Raw genomic sequence first — 21,948 nt, forward strand, 5'->3', positions numbered from 1 at the left:
GCCACAATCTTGCTGCAGGTCGCAGGGCTGTATTGGAGTGCTCCTTCGCTTTTATGCAGGCAGCGAAACCGGCTCTTGAGGATCCCAAATGTCCGCTCTATTATGCAGCGCGTAAATTTAGGTATGGTGTCAGGATGAAGTCCCGCACTGCATATCCACTGTTACCTGCAGGAATGGAAACGAGAGGTGAGTCAATGGCCCCCACCCCAGTGATGTACTGTATGTTGGAATGTTTGACATGCTTTTACCTAGCAGGTAACCCTCACTAAACTCGCCAGCATTGAGACGTCTGTATATCCCACTATGTCTAAAGTCATGGGTACTGCCTGGGTATTTAGCTACAATATCATTGATGATATGTTTGGCATTGCAGATGACCTGTATGTTTAGCTAATGATATGATTTGCGGTTTCTGAATACATATTCATTGTTTGATGGGGGTGTGAGGGCCACATGGGTCCCATCTATGCAGCCAATTACGTGGGGGAATTGTGTAATCTGGTAGAAGGCCTGTTTTGTTTGCTGTAATGCCTGTTGTGTGCTGGCAAACTGTATGTGATGTTGTAGTCTCTATACCATTGCATCTAGGAATGCATGGAAGAAGCGCAACAGGCAACTCTGGGAGACCCCACCTGCCACTGCTATCACTCCTTGAAAATTCCCTGAGGCCAGTAAGTGCAGTGAGCACAGGACCTGCACATGGGTTGGAATGGTTTGGGTCCTGCGTGTTGGGTGTTTCAGATGGGGTTTCAACTCCTCTATCAGATCTAAAATGGTCTGTGAGTCCAGCCTGTACTTTTCATGGATCTCCTCCTCAGTCTGCTGGAACAGAGTGATGCGCACTCTGAAGATCCGTTCCTGTCGCCTCCTTCTCTGTGCTGCTGCCCGAATTCTCAGCCTCCTGGCTATCACATATAGCGCTGCCATTGTGGAAGTCCCTTTTGCATTGTGGGCATGTTTATATAGCTTGCACCTGGTTACCACCTGCATTGAATAGGTGGTAAATTTTCTGTGCAAAATTGCGATTTTCACGAATTCGCAATTTGCGAATTTTTCATACATTCGTTTGCGAATTCTCATACTGCTATTTCTCTATTTGCGATTTTTGCAGGCTGCGTATCACAGATTACGAATTCACCAGAGAAATTTGCAGATTTTGGGCCTTGCAAAATAAGAAATCGCCAAAATTGCATTTTTTATATTATGCGATGCGAAAATGTGTCATACATAGCAATTGTCTATTTTGCGATCGCAAACTGTTTTTTGCGATTCGCAGTGTTTGCGATCGCAAAATGGTTTCATACATATGCCCCTCAGATCCTTTGAATGACTATAGGTGTATTGTACCACCCTCAAAAGAATTGAGGGAGAATACAGTGACATTCAAGATGGTAGCACTCACCACGATGTGTGTGGAGTTTCTAAGAAATTATACTTAAAAAAATGTCTTGATATTCATTATGTTGTTTATGTAACTTTACTTGATGATGTATTCAAAGGGGTATCGGTTTTCTTTCTACTGTTCTCATTAAAAGCCTAACTCTAGAATGGTACTATTTGAAGCATAAATGTCTATAAAAAGTATTTCTGTTACAATTTCAGGCACATAATAAGTTGGAAAAGTACAAGGAGGCGATTACAGATTGTGAGTGGGCTCTAAGGGTAAGTGCTATCGAATGACATATTTTCAAGTGTTTGTTACGTTTGTGCAACATGTGTTCCTCCCTTAAATCATCCTCAATTCTTTTTTAATGTGTTACAACAACTTATTGTTGTGACTGTCTTTGAACCTGCTTATGTTCATGGAGGATGAGCCGACTACAATAGTCTTTGGTGATTCGATGGATTTGGGAGTGCAGTCTAAACCTGTAACCAACTTGACACTGGATTTAAAAAGAGATATATTTGTAGCCTTATTGTTCACAACATATTACCTCGATTAATGTATTGATTTGCCATCTATCTGGGTAGCAGACACAAACATCTCAAGTTTACGCAGGATCGGCAATTTAGTCACAAATATTTTAAGGTTCTTATTCTGTGTGTTTTGCATTATGTTGGTCAGATTTGAGATGTTTTGGTTCTGTTCGTGTTTTTTTTTTTTTTTTAGTTTACTTTTCATTTTCTTCTACTTTTTTTATTTCATCCTCTGCCGTGGTATTCTGCTAGCACAGTGACAGGATGTGGTCTCAAAATCACTGAGAAAATCTTTGCAGAAAATACAAAAGAGAGCAGCAAACATTTGAGCAAAATGTGCTCTAAAAAGCGGTGCACTGATTGTACGTTTTCCTCTGGATCAGGAAAGGAGATGTTAAATTTCAGTATGCTAGACTGTAAATTAGTGCTTAGCTGCCAAAGTTTCATATTGGTTATGTGTGACATTTTCAGAATTTCACTACAATTATGAGTGACATTCAACAACTATGTGTGACACTTTCTCGCGAGCAAAATCTAGCAATAAAGATGAGGGAATCATATAAATATCAGAAATTATACCCAGCTGCCAAGTTTTCAAATTGTTAATATGTGACATTTCCAAGAATTACTTGCATTTATGAGTGGCATTGTAGTTCAAAATGTGTGACAACTTGAGTAACCGTTTCTCATAAATGTAACTGAGGAATAAGGTCCACTTAAAGAGATAACTATCGGAAACTATCCACTTCTGAGCAGTACAATACAGAATAACTCACTATATCGCTGAGGCTTTAAACTGTTTCAAATGGCTAGTTCGTTGGTAAAGGCAGCAGTCACTAATAGCCAGACATACCCCAGGCAAGCCTTAACTGTGGCTCTCCAGGGGCCGCACAGTCCCTCAAGCGAATGGTGCCTGCTGCACCAGCTGTCATCACTGAGCTTAAGTCAAGCCTTCAGAACATTAGATGCTGGCATGTAGCTTTGATGATTAGGTCACTCAGGACTGCTAGGTCAGTCGCCAGATCCCAGGAGCATTGCATCTAAAGAGGTGTGTGCTTTGGAGGAACTAGAAGGGCTATTTAAGGGACTGGTTATGCTTCCTCGACCTAGTGATTGGGGAATTAAAGCCTTTTTTAAATTGTGCCTCTTACTTTTCCTCCCTGATCAGCCTGGCACTGTTTGCAGTCGAGGATCCTTTCCAATTTAATTTATTGTTGGGAAAAAAAAGAATTTGAGTGTGGACCTGTTTAATGTAACTAGTGCTCATAAAAATAGGTTTAATAGCCTTAGATTGAGATGACGCAATATAAAATTGTAAAAGAAAAACATGTTTCCCAGAAAACGCTTTGCCCCAATTCCTCTCTGCTGGGTTGAGCGCAGATAAGTGTGAAGGCAAGCCTGTGTGTCTAAAATCACAGGGCTGTCAGTCTGATACACTTCCGGAGGAGTAAACAGCTCAGTGGTGGCTGGACCTGGAGAAAGCTCTGTGTTATTGTAGCCAAAAAAACACAAAACAACTTTGCGGGGCCCACACCGGTTTCCATAGCAACTGGTCACCCCTCTATGACCTGGCGCCAGCTCATGCTTCAATGTGCACACCGTCTCATAGGTGTCAATTTGGAAGCAAATTAGTAAGACTACAATTTGATAACAGTAAACCACTTTAATATTTGCTGACTTGCAACTGACTTTTTACAATTCTAATAATTACAATTTGAGGAATCAAATTATTTTCTTGGTGTGCTCACCTGACGGTATGCCTGGAACTTATCTGGTGTCAGGCAGCTAACGACTTGCCTTTAAATTGTGTAAGTCCTATCTGCAATCAAATAACGGGGGGAGACGGAGGTAAAGGTTAGGTTCACCCTCCGAGGTACATATGGTTAAAAAAAATCTGTAAATGTCAGATCTAAAAACCTAACCAAGGGAATGGGAATTCCGCTAAATGTGCGAAAAAAAGACCCCTGTCCTAAGAAAAGAAATATTATTTTCTTGAGTCCCCTCACTCACCCAGGGTTAGCCCTAGGTGACATGCTTCATCATTGGAGACATCCCAAACAGCTGCTGTTCGGGGCTTGCTGCGACTTGCGGAACTATTTAGGAGCACTTTTTATGAAAAAATGTGTAGTGCAGTGTTGGTGGAGTGGTGGGAGTGATGTTAAAAATACCTAGCTAGTGAGCTAATATTTTATTCTTGCTCATAGTTGGTATGGATAAAAAGGGGTTAATAGTAGCGAGATTTGTTACAATTATGTGTATACAGTCCCTAATATTCGGTCGACATGTTTTGAGGTATTCCCTAAACCTCTTCTTCAGGACAACATGGGGATCAGCCCCATGCGTTCCACTCCTGTGAAAATCTATAATAAAGGAAAAGAAGAAGAATGCACACCTAATGTGTGAGCACCCAATTTACAATACATACAGTTTCATTTTTGACTCGTAGTATTTGTTCAGGGAATAAAACATAATAGAAAATTAGCACATAGTGCCTGCCCACCTCTCACGTGGGCAGGTCTATATCAAATGCGGTGATCCGATCTATGTGCTCCTCTATAGTTGGTGTAGGTACCCTTAAAAGTAATGGTTTATTAGTGTTTGACTCTAATGTGACTTACTAAAACACATCAGATATCTCCTGTTGCAAAGTCATCCTGTGCCCTGGGCATCCGCAACCTTTTGCTGACTGGTACTGGTGGTAACTGACTCTGACTGACCCTGGGCTCTGCCTAACCAGGCCCAGGGCCAGTGCTATGCTGAAAAGAGACACATTATAATACAGTTAAAACACCTACATACGGGGAGGAGCCTAGCGCGCAACCAAGATGGCCGCGTAGGTGCGAGGCTCCCGAGGACCTCCGCGACCTCCTGAATTAATCCTGGCGATATCCTGTCCTTGTTGAGGGGACTGTGTCGGTGAACCCGAGCTGAGGCGCCACCCGTTTTTTGGGTTCGAATCGGACCCCGGACACCGGTGGGAGCACCGATCGAAGGTTGCGGCCTTCTCCGCGCCGACCCCCCGGATTGGAGTAGTGGGGCGATCCGGGGACAAAGTGAACAACAGCGGCGGGCAAGGCTGGGCGACTCGCGTACCCCGCGCTTTCACTTTCGCTTTTGCGCCCTCCTTGCCCTCAAGCGCGGTAGGGCTGCGGAGCGGGGTGCGGGGGTGTGGCCTTGTCCAGGTGCCCGGCTGGCCCGCCGGCTGTGGGTCGTCCTGCGGTCCAGTGGTCGCCCTCCCCCCCCCCGGAACCCGTGAACTGGTTTATCGGCCCGTTCGAGGAGATTGGCACGACGGTGGGAGAGCAAGCATGTCCACCAAACAAGATGGCGACCGGGCGAAGGTGAAGACGACCCGCCGTGGCCCGGCGCACCAATCCAACAGTATGGACCGCTACACTCTCCAGAAGGGATCTCCGGAGACATCGCGCACATCCCAGGCGGGCCCGACGGAGGCATCTGCTCAGCCGGTGGATCTGACCCTCCGGGACGTCATGGGCGCCATCGCAGAGATGAAGGCCTCGGTGGACCAGCGCTTCGACACCCTAGCGCAAAAAATAGACTCGGTCCTTGTGGATGTGAGCCTCGTGAGGGCTGACTTGTCCAAAACGAACGACCGGGTCGATTCCCTGGCCCACACTACAACGAGCCTTACGACGGATGTGGTGGCCCTCCAGAAGGAGGTGCGCCGGCTTGGCCAGGCGAGCGCCCTGATGGACCGGCGAATGGAGGATTCCGAGGGTCGGGCCCGGAGGAATAATGTTCGTATTGTGGGGGTGCCGGAGGGACGAGAGGCGGAGGCGGCAGATCTTTTTGTGGAAGAACTGATCCTTACCCATCTCCAGCCCCGGGGGCTGAGTAAGCTTTTTGCGGTGGAACGTGCTCACCGGGTCCCTGGGGGCAGACCTAAGGTCGGTGCCCCGCCACGGCCTCTCATTGCCCGGATTTTTAATTTTCGGGACAGAGACGCTATCCTGCAGACCTCCAGGCAACAGGGACCGGTCAAGCTTGATAACATGGATGTGCATTTCTACCCAGACTTTACTCCGGCGGTCCAAAAGCAGAGACTGAGTTTTCTCGGTGTTAAACGTCGCTTACGGGACCTGAACCTTAAGTACTCAATGCTTTTTCCAGCTAAGCTGAGGGTGGAGGTGGATGGTCGCACGCACTTCTTTGACCGGCCCGAGGTGGCTGGGGACTGGTTGGACACTCTGCCAGACGATCGGGGCCGTGGGGTGGGGGGGGTGCGGTCGGCGGGGAGGGCCCGCCGGATCAGAATTGAGGGGTGAACAATAGGCCTTGCTCGGGACAACATTCCTTTACCATTTATTGATCGTATATGTTCCCCTCCTATGGAGGTCGTTCGGGGTCTGTTGGGGGCTTCCCTCCTCCTCTGGGGGACTAGTTAGTTTTCATCTATGGGGCGACAGGCACACTGCACTTTGGGGGGGCTGTCTGGGCTCATGCAGGGGTGCAGGGAGGGGGGAGTTCTGTTGGGATGGGGGGGTGGGGGGGGTGTGTTGTTTGTTTGCACCGCAAGGCAAACCCGCTACTGTATTGTTGCTCTCAAGATGCTCTGTGGGGGACGACTGATTGCTTCTACGTACGATGGGGGGTAGGGATTTGACTGTGTTGTCATGGAATGTTAACGGCCTGGGGGATAGGATTAAGCGTGGTGTGGTCCTGCAGTACTTGAAACGTATTTCACCAGATGTTGTCTTCCTGCAGGAGACACACCTTATAGGTAACTCCTTTCATGCAATGAATCGGCGGGGCTATCGTTTGGTGGCCCATTCGGGCTTCACTTCGGGCTCGCGGGGGGTGGGTATCATGATCAAGAACTCGCTCCCGTTGGAGATTGATGAGGTGCGCCATGATGAGAGGGGACGCTACACTGTCCTGGTGGGTAGAATGGAAGGTAGAGTGTTTATTTTTATATCAGTGTACGTCCCGCCTGGGTTACAAGCTACTACATTTGCGGACCTGGGGCGCCTCCTCCTGGACCTTCCGGGTGGCCTGCTGGTGGTTGGGGGGGACTTTAATGCGGTAGCTTCTGGGTCTATGGATCGTCATCCCCCTAGGGACCTCCCCCGGGCACAGGCGTGGCTGTCCGGCCTTTTAGACACACTGGGCCTGGTGGATTGCTGGCGACTAAAGCATCCCGCACAGCTGCAATACACCTTCCACTCAGGTGCCCATGGTAGCCTCTCGCGGCTTGATTACATCCTTGTCCCGGCGGCCTATGCTGGGAGGGTGGGGGAGGTGTGCCATCTGGCGCGGGGTATTTCAGATCACTCCCCATTGCTGTTACATTTCGATGTCTTCCCGAGGGGGGAGGGCAGGGTGGCTCCAATCAATGCATGGTATTTGCGCGACCCCACCATTCGTGCCGACTTGATCAAATCCTTACAGCGATATTTTGACGAGAATGTGGGGTCTGTCCCTTCGGCCATCTCCCTGTGGGAGGCTTTTAAGGTAGTTCTCAGAGGGGAGGCCCTCTCCTTTATCTCCCATGCCCGGAGGCGCGAGCGGGAGGAAGTGACCCGGGTGGAGGCCGAGATTGCGGAACTGGAGGGTGACCTGGGAAGCGGGGTAACGGATGCCAAGCTGCATGTTCTACACCTCAAGCAGGCGGGCTATAGGGCCCTCGTCACGGAGGCGGCCAGGGGCCTCAGTAGAGAGCAGCAGGGGCGATTGTATGATGTGGGTGATAAGGCTGGCAAATTGATTGCGTGGTTGGATAAGAGGGAGAGAGCGAGTCGTGTGGTTCCTTTGATTGAGAGGATGGATGGTGCGTGTGTCACCGAGCCGGAAGCCATTGTCTCCTGCTTCGCGGATTACTTCCGCGAGGTGTACTCCCCGGTTTCCCCCTGCTCGGAGGAAGATTCCCATGCCCTGCTTCGGGACATCGCGCTGCCCTCCCTTACGGTGGAGGACAGGGATTTGCTGGACGCTCCTCCCACCTCGGACGAAATTGCCCTGGCTATTCGCTCGGTTGCATCCGGCAAGGCCATGGGCCCCAATGGTATCCCCATCGAGCTTTACAAGCTACGCCCGGATGTACTAGCGCCCCACCTGCGCGCGATGTTCCTGGCGGCCCACTCGCAGGGTTCCCTCCCGCCGGACCAGCGTCTGGCCACAATCGTGGTGGTCCACAAGGAGGGGAGACCCCGTGAGCGGGTCACATCCTATAGGCCGATCTCGCTCTTGAACGCGGAGCCCAAAATCCTCGCCAAGGTGTTGGCCAACCGGTTGGTCGGCGTGGTGGGCGATTTGGTCCACCAAGACCAATCTGGCTTTATACCCCACCGCAACACGGCTCTTAATCTGCGACGCTTGCACGGGGTGCTCGCGCGTGTCCCGTTTGTGCGGGAGCCGGCCATCTTGGCGTCCTTAGACGCCACCATGGCGTTTGACACGCTTGAATGGCCATACATCTGGGCGATGCTGGCGAAATTTGGATTTGGACCGGGATTCATTAGCTGGGTCAAATTGTTGTATTCGGGCCCATTGGCGCAGGTGGTGGTGAATGGGCGAGTCTCGGCCCCATTCGCGCTGGGGCGGGGCACGCGTCAGGGTTGCCCCTTGTCGCCGCTCCTGTTTGCACTGGCCCTGGAGCCCTTGGCGGAGTGGCTACGGTGGCACCCTTCTATCCGTGGTCTCCGCTGGACCCCCGAGCATGAGGACCGTGTGTCCCTCTATGCCGATGATATCCTTTTGTATCTCGCCTCCCCGCGTAAATCGCTGATTGTCCTGGTTGATGTTTTGCGCTCCTTCGGTCGTAACTCAGGCCTCGTCATCAACTGGGCGAAATCCTGCGTATATGTGCTTTCCGGGGAGGCTCCGGCCCTACCACGGGACTGCCCGATCCAGATTGCCTCCCAGGGGTTCCGGTACCTGGGTATATATATTACCCTAGACCCGGAGGCCCGCTATGAGCGGAACTTGCTGCCCCCCCTCCAGCGCCTGAAGGAGGACGTTGCGCGTTGGCGGCGTCTTCCGCTATCGCCGCTTGGCCGAGCGGCCTTGTTTAAGATGATGTCCTTGCCGCGCTTTCTGTACGCCCTCCAGAACACTATGGACTTGGTTCCGGCGCGCTACTTCCGTGAGGTGGAGAGCCTCCAGCGGCGCCTGTTCTGGGACGGGAGGCCGCGCATTGCTCTGGCTAAATTGACGCTCCCGTGGTACGATGGGGGGGTCGCCCTCCCGGACATTAAACGGTATTACTGGGCCTCCCAACTAGCTGCAATTAATCATGGCCTTTACGGGCCCGCCTTGAACCCGGCATTTGAAATGGACAAGATGCTCCTGCCCGGTGGCGATTACAATCGAGCGCTCTACTCTGGCGCGCCCGACTCCCGTCTGACGGGACCGACGCGTGTCATGGTGCGTGTCTGGCACGCGGCTAATGCAGCTATGGGGTGGAAGGACCGTTTGACCCGGGCGTCACCGCTATATGCGTCTGAGAGGTTGGGCTCCTTGTGGACATCGAAGGGCTTCGAGAAGTGGGACACGATCGGAATCAGCAAGGTGGGAGATCTCTGGACGAGGGGGGGATTCAAAACTTTTGAGACGCTGCAGACGGAGTTTCAGCTGCAAGGCAGTGAGTACTTTCGGTACCTACAAGTCCGCCACGCGCTGGGCTCCGTCTTTCCGGATGTCGCGTCCATCCCGGAGTCTTCCCCCCTGGAGGACAGAGTGCTGGATGGCCATGTTCCAGACAGCACAATCTCCCTTATATATAAAAAACTGATCAACGACAGATCGTGCCTGCTGATTAGTCTCCGCGAGGCCTGGGTTGCCGACGGGCTGGAACTGGACGACGAGGATTGGATTTCCGCGGTGGCCTCTCCGAAGGAGGTGGCCATCCCGGCTCGCCTTCGCTTCGTCCAGCTTAAGATCCTTCACCGGGTTTACGTGACGGGGCCAAGGCTTCTACGTATGGGCTTTGCTGGTGACGGATTGTGTAAGCGTGGCTGTGGTGCTTTGGCAACTTTCATGCATATACTGTGGGAGTGCCCAAAGGTGGAGAGATTCTGGCGTGGTGTGCATGAGGTTCTGCGTGTGGTTACGCGTGTCGCGCTGTTGCCTGAAGCGAGGAGATGCTTGCTGAATGTGTGGGAACCAAATGACTATTCGGTCCCGCAGACGCGGTGGGTGACTCTGGGATACATGATAGCTAAGCGTGACATTGCCCAATTGTGGGGATCCCAGAGGCCCCCGGCGGTGTTGGCCTGGAAAGAACATATGGATTGGTGTATGTTTCGTGAAAAGGTAGTGTATGTGGCGAGGGGTAAGCCTGGGGCGTGGGTGAAAATCTGGGGCCCCTGGAACGCCTACCGCGGGGGTATTTGTGAGCCGCCACTGCTACCGGCTGCCTCGCCAGCTCCGTCCCCCTAGCCGACCCCCCTCCCTCAGCCGTGGGCACGTGGTTCCCCAGTCCCTGATCTACTCCCATTCCCCTCTTCAGAGTTTTGCTGCTGGTTGGGATCCCCCACTTACGGAGCACGTGCCGTCACTTTGGATTGCGGGTTGCCTTGCGGGTGTGGTTTTTTTGTGTTGTTCTGTTTTGATAAAAGGAAACCGTATTGTGGGCTTGGCGTTATGCGGCCTGCGCTATTGATGGCTCCTGCTTTACCAATCTGCACCGCCAAGAGACTCTTACTGTATGTATGTCATATGCTTTTGTCACTCTAGCGGCCGGCCGGGTGGTTGTAGGCCCATACCTGTAACTTTTTCAAAATGCAATAAACGGTTTCCAAAAAAAAAAAAAAAAAAAAAAAACACCTACATACACTAGGGTACACAATGGTATGGTGGGGTACCCCTGTGATTGGCATGATCTACCCTATAGGCCCCTAGTATATAATAGGGCTGGGGGATTGAAACTACCTAGAGGTTCCTAGTACCCTAGGGCATGGCAGTTTAGAGTCCAGCAGCTCTTTTTGAACTTGCATGTGTGTAATGCTGAAGCCTGAGGTCCGTTTGAAAGCAGCACTGGGTGCCAGGACTGCTTTTAAAAAGTAAATTGTGCCCAAACTCGACTTTGGTGTTTGGTGCACTTACAAAATGGATAATCTACAATGTTTTGGCATATTATGGACCCCCAGGGTCTCCCCTAGGTATCCCAGGGATGGGGGGTCAGGTATTTATAAGGTACACTCTTATAAAATGAGTTTTTATATGCCTGGTTAAAGTGACATTTTACATTAAACTCCCCACATTGTAGTAGAGTGCTGCTCAAATTCGACTTTGATGCTAGGAGCACTGTGGAGGGAGTATCTGCAATTTTTCTACAGATTCAGAACCCCTAAAGTATCCCCTAGTTGTCTCATGGGGTGGGGGTCCTGTAGATATAAGCAAAGTACTTATAAAATATGTTTTTGTAAGACCTGGTGCTGGAAAAATGGCCCAAGTCATTTTTCCATTGCAAATGCCCTCCTACATAGTTTAACATGGTAGGAAGTTATGGATAAATAACTCTTGATAGGAGAGGGCTAGAAATGCCATTCAAAGACTTCCCAGAATGGTCTTCATAAATCCAACAATATCATATTGTTGAATTTCTCCTAAAGTGTACATTCAAGAAGTTATACGACTTTCTTGTTTGTAAGTCCAAATTCAGCCTTCCAGTGGTCTGTCCTGATTGGTCAGAGTTACGTGGATTAGCTTGGCTGCCTTGTAGAGGTGATAAAGAGCCCCTGGGGTTAACCAGCTCTGCTGGCAGGGCAGTGTGCTGTTCCATAGGAATGTGAGGCCGGGGGAGGAGTCGTAAACTATGTTCTTCAAAGAGGACAGCAGAGACCAGTATCATTTACAATTCTGAACTTCCCACCTTAGGCAGATGGTAGGATTAAGGAAGGTATGTGCAGATGCAGGGGGTAGAGTCTAAGTAAATTAGCCATCCTATGGGTGTGTTTAGCCAGTTCTTACCCCCTTGCTTGAAAATCAGCCATAATGGATTTGGAAGATTTGATGCACTCTGGGACAAAATAATGCCACACTCTACAGGATGTGGTCATATATTGGAGGAGTTACCCTGCTCCCATTGGTCAGAGGTGACCTCCTGCTTGACCCAGAGAACTAGGAATACGTATCTGAGAGGGGCAGAGCGTCTCAGATCTGCTGCTTGAAACTACTGAAGCAAGAAGTGCCCTGCTGAGATATTTTGCTGTGCAAAGATTTCTAAGGCCTGACCTCTGAAAACTGCACCATCTGAAACTACAGCCCTGTGGATTATTTTTCTGAAAAAGAACTAAAGAGTGGACTCCCTGAAAGCCACAGGTTAAAAGAGCTGAACTGGAACATCACCAACTAAATCTACACCTTGGAGAAATACCAGTGGATTTGTAAGGATTTTGTACCAGTGGATTGTGGAAACTGAAGTCCTCAACTTTCAAGTACCATCTTGGAGCTTCCAGACCCTTGGAGTGAGTTTGAGGCACTTTGGGACCCCTTGAGGAACTTCAGGAAGAAGTTCAAGAAGTTTGGAGAACTTTGAAAAAAAGCTCCATAAAGGGACCGACTCAACCTGGCCAGCCAGGCCGCCTGCCTTCAAACGAGAGCCGGCCATGCAAACCAGGTTCGTCTCGCTAAAAGCTCCATGGGTCCACCTTCCAGAGTTTGACCGGGACTAGAAGAAAACTGAAGCCGGCGAACCCTCACCAGATCTGGCTACATGAGGAGCATCGAGAGACGCCGTGAGAAAAAGCTCCCGAAAAGCTTCTAAGTCCGCTAGTAGAAAAGGTGACCGAGAGCAACCGCGAGAGCCAAGCCGCCTGCCTTCCATCGCGTGCCGGCCTGGATTCCTGGGTTGCTCCGCTGAAGCGATCTTGATAAATTTTGTGAGTCCTCTCCAGGGAAGTTGACCGGGACCTTGTCACAAGTCAAACCGGCGAACCCTCACCGGATCCGGACTGGCTGGGAGCTTTTGAGGGCCCTTGGAAGAAAAGCTCCAGAAAAGTTTCTAAGTGTGAGAAAGAAACTGAGACGGGGACCTGCCGCAAGCTGTAACTCAGGGCTCAGGGCTCCATCGGGCCCGGCCTGAAACTCTGACTTTGGCCCGGTCTATCGCGAGCAGGTATCACAATATGGTGCTATAATCTTCTAAGTGCTATATTTTATGAAATCTTTGAAAATTCATATCTCCGGTTCCCTATATTGGATTTTTGTAATTTTGGGTGTCATTTGCTTTAGTGGCAGCCTTCTAACTTTCTTTCCTTCTGCTAACAGCTAACTACAATGCTCTGTATCTCTCTAGGGTGTGACTACCAGCCCCTCTAACCTTGCAGACCATGAGGCATAGTATTGCCAAAACATAAGTATGTTCCAGGTTCTGTGAGATTATTATGTGTTTACATGTATGTTATGTGGTGTCTTTTTATTCACGAGTGTTTTTAATAACATTGTTTCTGCATTTAAACCATGCTTGCTCACAAAAGAGATATGTGATGTGTTTTAGTATGTCACATTAGATTCAAACACTAATAAACCATTACTTTTAAGGGCACCTACACCAACTATAGAGGAGCACATAGACCGGATTACCGCATTTAATATGGACCTGCCCACGTGAGAGGTGGGCAGGCATTATGTGCTAATTTTCTATTCTGTTTTATTCCCTGAACAAATACTACGAGTCAAAAATTAAACCATATGTATTGTAAATTGGGTGTGCATTCTTCTTCTTTTCCTTTATTATAGGTTTTCACAGGAGTGGCACGCATGGGGCTGGTCCCCATGTGGTCCTGTCGACCGAATATTAGGGACTGTATACACATAATTGTAACAATTTTCCCTACTATTAACCCCTTTTTATCCATACCAACTAGGAGCAAGAATAAAATATTAGCTCACTAGCTAGGTATTTTTAACATCACTCCCACCACTCCGCCAACACTGCACTACACATTTTTTCATATAAAGTGCTTCTACGTAGTTCCGCAAGTCACAGCACACCCCGAACAGCAGCTGTTTGGGATGGCCCCAAGGATGAAGCATGTCACCTAGGGGCAACCCTGGGTGAGTGAGGGGACTCAAGAAAATATTTTTTCTTTTCTTAGGACAGGGGTCTTTTTTTCACGCATTTAGCGGAATCCCCATTCCCTTGGTTAGGTTTCTAGATATGACATTTACAGATTTTTTTGAACCATAAGTCCTATCTACATCTTTGCCCGACCATGGTATTCTGAACAGACAGACACAGGACTATGCCATGTGACTGCAAGTAAGTGGCAGCACCATGGACAAACATATCCTGCTGTGCTGTGCCCTCTGGAGTCCAGGACCTCCCTGGTCCACATGGAACTGGGTCGAGTCTCCCAAGCAGGATGTGAGAGGCCCCCGTCGTCAAGCCGGAATCCACATCAGATGCAGTGCAGTGAAGGAAGCAGCTGCATGTAGATAGCAGAGCCGCCTGCCACTGCGACCCAGTGGCAAAGGACAAGTGGGGTATAAGGGGAGGGAGAAGGTAGGCGAGTCCTCTCTCCCCAGAGATCCCACGGGGCTGTAGGCAGGGGCGATGCCAGTGGCAGCTGAAAATGAGCATGCGCTAAAGCGCTATTAAAATGTATAAAGCAAAGTGTTACTGGAGGCAGCAGCAGAGTGAAAGATACCTCACTCCAGCCACTGACTGACTCATTTACTTTACAAACACATCAGCCGCCCGGGAATGATTCAGACTCTCAGGCTCACCAGCAGCTGCACAGTGGTGCACTCTGGGCACGCCCTTCCGAACTGAGCGCATTGTGGTAGACTGGAGGAAAATGCTGAGGCTGATGGTATTGTCCCCCCCATCTCTTTTTCCCGTCCTTTTTCTCTCCCCCCCTTGTGGCCCCCCTTTACCTCAAAATGGCGTTGATTTATACCTCATAGAAGTTCACAAGGATTGCAGGCCTGTGGTGGTTTTTATTTTAGTTGTAGTTGTATGTTTATTCATAATGCAATGAAACACATTTGTTTGTGCTCTTTTTTCTTTCATTATTTTTCTTTTTTTTTCATTCTTTCTTTTCTAATTTGCTTTATATTTGTGATATATGGCTCACATCATCCTTTATGCAATTGTTGAACACTTTGAAATACATCGAAACCTAGCGTTTTAGGCACATCCACAACTACGAGGGATAATGACGTGTCACTCCTCAGTGTTTCCAGCACCATTGTAAAGGAGGCTATGATGTTATCGCAGATTATACGAATTTGGTTCAATGTATTCAGATTTATGATACTGTTGCTATGGAAATGTATATGTGTTAAGTATATTTATGTCTAAAAAAAGCATCCACTGCAGTCCATGAGGTTGGAATTCGGTTGCGAGGATCGTTCTCGTTCTTTAAGGCAAATTTTACTGCGGTGCGAGCAGCGCTGGCATTGCCACTGGTGGCAGCCTCCCACATAAATACATGAACTGCAGCCAGTCGCTTGCGCAGCCGTTCTCTCTCTTGATGTCAGTCATCATAATGTAATAAATCAGTAATGCAGTGCGAATCCTATTGTTACATTGTAGCAATTAGAGCTGCAGAGCAGCTCAGCGAGCACAGAAGCATGCCAGGAGCACCGACTCCAGCTTTAGTTTCAATCAGCATTAATGGTGCATGATTAGCAGTACTAGGACTTCACAGTCCAGGAGGCGATATGTCTATTATGCGTGACTTCGCATTTCAGTGCGGTGATGCGAACCACCACACTGAAATGTGTTAGTCTAACGCCTGATGCGTGGTACTTGGCAGGACTATAAGGGCCATATGTAGGTAAATTACATTTACCGATTCTTAAATACCGAACTTTACCGATTCGGTATTTATGAATCGGTAAATGTAATGTAGGTAAATAATTACCGATTCGGTAAATATCGGTATTTAAGAATCGGTATTTACCGAATCGGTAATGGCAACTGGCTTCCCATTCATTCCTATGGGCCTGGAGGCCCATAGGAATGAATGGGAAGCCAATTACCATTACTGATTCGGTAAATACCGAATCGGTAATGGGGGAGGCAGTATCATGGGTGGCAGGGTGTCACATTGACACCCTGTTGCACCCCTGATTCGTCCATGTGTGCACATGTGGCGCACATACATGCCCTGTATGTCTGCCACATTGCACACTTCAAATTGCACAAAAATGCATTTTTTACAGGTATTCGTCATTTACCATCAACTTTTAGTTGGTGGTAAATAACGAATCCCCACACCAACGAGACACTCCCCCTACATCTCATTTCAGGATTCGGTATTTACCGGATCGGTAATTTTACCGAATCGGTAATTTTACCGATTCGGTAAATTACCGAATCCTGAAATTTGCCCCCTACATAGCAAAAGCCTAAATACCGGTCGGTAACGGGATATTTACCGAAAATCGGCCGTTACCGACCGGTATTTGGCTTCCTACATATGGCCCTTAGTGAGGAGTGGGAGTGGGAGTGGGCTATACAAGAAGCCATTTTTGAAGCAAATTGAGTCGTTCAGTAGCTAACACATACTCATCCTGCCCAAAATCTTTTTCACATGGGTATTGAGAAGGGTCGCTTTCGAGTACATGTTCCATCATATGACGGCCATGTTGAGACAAATTAAAGAATGCGTGGTCCAACACTGAAATCATGAACAAAGTTTTATGCTTGCCAAAGAAGGCTGAAGTATGGAAAGTTGGTTTTCACTGGCTTTGAAAGTTCCAGGGTAATGAGATAAGGACTCAGAAAATTTGATACTCAATTGCCGATAAGTGGTCCTCCTACTCTGAATAACAGAGGCTGACCAAATCATTTCCTCTCTGGGAAAAGGGACACTTATTCATCATCGGTACCAATAGTTGCAAAATACTTCAATCTACGAAGAATGGGGTTGTAGTCGCACTTTTTGATGCACAAATTCCTTTAATTTTCAGTGGATTTCTGTGACTCGGTTTTCATTTAAAAAACACAAAATATTCCTTTTTTTAAACAAAATTTGAATCTTTGCTTTCAACATCAGAAGTACTTGGCATTTCGTTACTTGCCAATGTGAATCTTAAATGTTTTTATTAAAACATGATGATTATTACCGGGTTGAATCACTTCCATGTAGTGCCTCTTATTCAGTTTATCAGTTTGCAAGTGTGAGCTTTTGAACATTTGCTCTGAACTAACACACGACCAACTTAACTCTACGATACACTTCATGTTTTTTAAAGCATTTAGATTTTCTTCCTTTTCTCCCATAGCCTCAAGACCTCAGACTCAAACTGTTTTCCGAGACAAAGGTGCCAGTCCTAATAAAAGTTATTTATTCCTGTTTCTCTTCGCTCACCCCAGGAGAGGAAACAGAAATTTTGTGCAAGTGATATTGAGAAAAAGTCTGATTTTGAAAGCAAATATATTTATAATATATTGGACTCTGCAATACCTGTATAAATGCATGTCTAATTTCTTTATAATCATCTATAGGTGACAAACACATGGAGAAAAGCGCCAGAACACGACTGTAATAAGTTATTGCAGTCTAGTTCTGATGTCACAAAGCCTGCTGCCAGAGCCAGCAGTCGAGGTGAAAGGCAGGTCAGGCCATGGAACAGCTGTTTAAAGCAATGACACATTGCTATTTACTCTGCTCTATTTTGTTTTTAGCTTACAGTGACACGCAGAAATAACATGATTATTTTTTGAGTTCTTCAGATAATTATTTAAAAAGTTAGAATCTTTCTGCATGTTTGTACAAATTCTGAGTTACTGCAGCTTTTTATTTTTACAAAAAACGGACCTGTATTGAACTGTTTCTAATATCGTTTTTCAACAAATATCTAACAGGTTTCTGGTGCATTTAATTTTGCACTAGAGGTTCTATTTTTATTCTTAATGTTTGTAAACATGCTCTCTCTTTCCGAAGGTGCTATCCACCAAGGTTTTAAATGGTTTGTGGGAAAGGTAATGGTGTGATCATGTATTATTATATGGTATAAAGTATCCTCGGACATACCTGAAAAGGATATTGCAAGTCACCTCGATGCTCCAAAACCTTATAAAGGAACTGTGCTTTCGGCATTGTTCCGCTATATAGTTATGGAACACCTCAGTGACTTGCAATATCCTTATAATGTACAGCAGGGGGTACTTTATCCCTGATATAAACCAATTATTACTTTGTTCTATATGGTAATGGAACTATATAATTCCCTGATAATTAAAGTAATACCTTTGGAACTCAAGGTTCTGTTTTACACAAGTGTGTCGGTGCACAATGGATGTTTGCTCCCGTTATTGTGCCCCTAAAACACTTCTATACTATGTGTGTGTTGCCTTGTATATGGGCAACTCTGCAAATTCATAAGGAGAAATGACCCAGAGCCATGCCTGGCATCACACTTGGCCCTAATATCTAAAGCACAAACACAGCCATCAAAATATCTGGTTTGTAAATTACAGAGGAATTTTAGTGTAAAAGTATGATAAATTTTTTTTTTTTTTTTTTAAATGTGTGTTCCACAATTGGTTCCGCCCATTTAATACACCCAGATTTTTAGCTTTTTGAATCACCCAGTTTTTACTTTTCACTATGCATAAACCTCACTACATGTGGGTCTCTCCTATGGTAATCACATGTTAAATGGACTGCACGTGTTTACTGCCATTGTCTGCCTTTTAAGATAAGGCCACTGCAACGCAGATAGGGTAAGGGATACTTAGGTGGTAACGCCTGTACATGTGTGCAGGCTGCAAGTGTGAGACAGTAGAGACAGGTTTCTTGGCGCAGAGGGGACTCTGCAGGGTCCAGGGAAGCCCTGGCATGGCAGTTTGGGCTGGACTGTTCCGACGAGGGATGGCTCAAGACTAATTTGCAAATAGCTGGGTCTGAACTGGGGTGGCGAAGTGAGCTAAAGAACGATGATAGATTCAAACCAGATCTGTGAATGGGGGTGAGTGTCATGAAACGTTTCAGTGCTCTGTCCATCATCTCCTTGTGTTTGCTTTGTTTGCCCTAAGTTGGCAAGGTATGCCCAGTCGTGGGTCCCTTGCTCACTTTGCCACTGGATTCATGCTAGCCTGGCTGATGAGGGCTGTTAGCCCAAAACCGGTCCCAGGATGCTTGTTTCCAGTCCAGGGAAGACCTGGCTTGACAGTTCGGGCTGAACTGTTCCCATGGGGAACAGGGCCAAGACTGATTTGCATATGGCCGGGTTTAGTATAGGGGTGAAGCTGAAATGACAGGAAGCTGGGACCTGAAAGCAGGTTAAAGTATTTTATTCTATAAAGAAGATCCAATCCAGGAACCCACGGCTAGACAGCATACCAGGCTGGCCAGCAGAGAGCAAACTGCCTTCTTGCTAGGCAACCATACTCAAGATTCTAAAGAATCAGAACCAAAAGACACTTCAAGGTTCTGACAATAGTTAAAGGAACAACCACAATAAATAAATTAACACCAAAATTTACCTTCCCAAGTAAAACATACCACAACACCCCACTTTTCTCTAAACAAAATATTCAAAAACACAAATAAAAATAATTAAGAATTAGTTAAGGATATAATAATGCAATTTAGAAGGCAGCTTGATGGTATGGTGGCTGCGAGAGAATATCTCCAGAATGAACCTTCTTGGAGAAACAGTAAAAAACAAACCCTAAGGCGAGTATCAAAATTATCACCGAATTTGCGTTTTTCATCCAGCACTCTAAGCGTAGTTACATTGTCCTCTACTGACTCATCGCAGGTTTGTTTGCACATAGAATAGTCAAATCTTTCCAATAGAACTTTGGATGCATCTGGATACTGTTTTCTCATACATTCCTTCCCTTCCAAATAAACATTCCAAGGAATGCCTTCAGAAACTGGCGCTGGAGAGCGAGAAAGATTGTCAAAAACTCTTTGACCAGCAATACCCAAATGGTTAAACAACATAGCCATTTTTCTAGAAGGGGAGTAACCTTCCACGTCAATAGCTGCAAGATAATTTTCGAAAATGCAAAGCCACACCAATCACTTGGCGTCCGGCTTACCAGCTTTCTGTAGAAAGGGGGGTGGTTGAGTGACTCCATGACTGCTAGCCATATTTCAAAGGTAGGAAAGGAAAACGTACTATGAATGCAGAAATGAAACTGAATGCAGCACTTGGAACAAAAGTAAAAACAACTTGCCAAACAGCATGAGAGTAATGACACGGACTCCAGTGTCTCACAGTAGGTGTGTGAAACACAGACATAACAAATGACGAGCGTTGAAGAATATCCAAAACTGCACAGCAGGTGTGCAGATCACCGATGTGGCACAGCCAAAAACACTTGAGAAAATGAAACGATGAAAAGCAGTAACGAGTGTGCCGCACAGCTGGTGTGCAGATCAGTGATGTAGTATGCTGGTATGTAAGAGGCAACCAATAACAAGACTGGGTTTTGGCTAATAGCAGTAGAGCTGAGCCAGACATAGTAAGTAACAACAGAATGCTAATACTGCAAAAATCCTTTTTCTTCTCTATCAATTATGAGGAGGCGTTTTGAACCAAACAAAAGACCTTAGACAAAAGACTTTGTCAAGTAAATGAATCAATTCTTTAATTTATTATTCATGTGGTTGACCTTTCAATTTGTAGATCAATCAGAGATTTTGAAAAAACACTTAGTGGACAATACTGTGCTAAATTCGCGAACCATTACATTCAGTCATTCGATTCACTTCAACTCATTTATTCCCATTCACACATTCATTCATTCAGAAACATACAAGGGATTGATTCATCAAATACATTCAAGAAAAATCATAAAACCTTTTTGTAAAAACCACAGAAGAAAAAAGCTAAACAATATAGAGTTAGTGTCTAACACTTTTGATTAGGTTTGAATTCTTGTGGCCAGAAAAGCAAGGTCTATGCGTTTCGAGTCCCCATCAATACTAGGGCTCTCATCAGGACCTGTAAGCTCTAGTGGATGGAAAGTAGATCAGCCGATCTACATCACAGATAGTTATGATGTTATATATTTAACTTGCGTCTGTTTTGGAAAACTTGCAGGGGAGAATGTATGGTCCGTGCTGAGGGCAGTTGAACGAACAAGTCTCTTTTTTTATGCTTAGAAAGCAGAGGCGTGGAGATGAATCAGGTGGATTCGCTGGTTTTTATTTTCATTGACGGCGCACTTAAGGCATCCAGTTTAGTTCGTCCTCTCCGTCTATCGGTTCGGGAGTTGATCTGATTGATCTACAAATTGGAAGGTCAACCACATGAATAATAAATTAAAGAATTGATTCATTTACTTGACAAAGTCTATTGTCTAAGGTCTTTTGTTTGGTTCAAAACGCCTCCTCATAATTGATAGAGAAGAAAAAGGATTTTTGCAGTATTAGCATTCTGTTGTTACGTGGTATGTAAGAGGCAACATCATTCTGAAGTGCAGTGAAGAGTGTTCCACACAGCTGGTGTGCAAATCACCAATGCCGTATCCTTGTGCGAGAAGCAATTCCAGTGCGAAGATCCAGGAAATACTCAACTAAAATGGCCACCAGACGTGTTACGACAGCACGTACTCGCCGAATGTCAAGCGGACACTGGAGCACGTCTCAAGTCTGAGGAAGAATGCCGCCGAATGCAGGCTCCCACAGCCGAGGGAGGATGCATGCTGGAGCGCGGCAGCTCAGGAGGGCAGCAGGGCGTGCAGAGACAATGGAAGACGCCTCCCAGTGAGTAGAGCGTGCAGTTGGCGGTCGCGAGGAAGGGCGGCGGTTAGATAGCAGTTGGGCAGAGATGTCTTTGAAAATAGCCATCCATAAAAAAATACAAAACCAGCCCACTTGAAAATAGGATGTAAAATACTGGCACTCCGGTCCAACACATCCTTAGGAGAGGAACAGCCGGTGGATTCACAACAGCAGGAGCGGACGAAGAACGGTCTCTGACACAACCGCACTCCTGGTTCACAAATGTAGTTTAGGGGTGAAGCTGAAATGACAGAAGGCTGAGACCAGAAAGCACGTTAACGTCCTTTATTCTGTAAAGAAGATCCAATATAGGAACCCACGGCAAGACAGCATACCAGGCTGGCCAGCAGAGAGCAAACTGCCTTCTTGCTAG

General features: G+C 47.0%; 1 protein-coding gene across 6 annotated transcripts in view; it reads left to right on the top strand.

Moving 5' to 3' along the window:
* TTC12 (tetratricopeptide repeat domain 12) overlaps positions 1–21,948 on the top strand; it is a 220,595-nt gene that overhangs the window by 66,126 nt on the left and 132,521 nt on the right. For all 6 annotated transcript variants that reach the window (XM_085647350.1, XM_085647352.1, XM_085647351.1 and 3 more), the window contains one exon: positions 1,603–1,662. In XM_085647350.1, the coding sequence (XP_085503476.1) occupies positions 1,603–1,662 (60 nt within the window). The remainder of the gene's footprint in view (positions 1–1,602; positions 1,663–21,948) is intronic.

Source organism: Triturus cristatus, chromosome 3_2, assembly GCF_964204655.1.
Source record: "Triturus cristatus chromosome 3_2, aTriCri1.1, whole genome shotgun sequence".
Classification (NCBI taxonomy): Eukaryota; Metazoa; Chordata; class Amphibia; order Caudata; family Salamandridae; genus Triturus; species Triturus cristatus.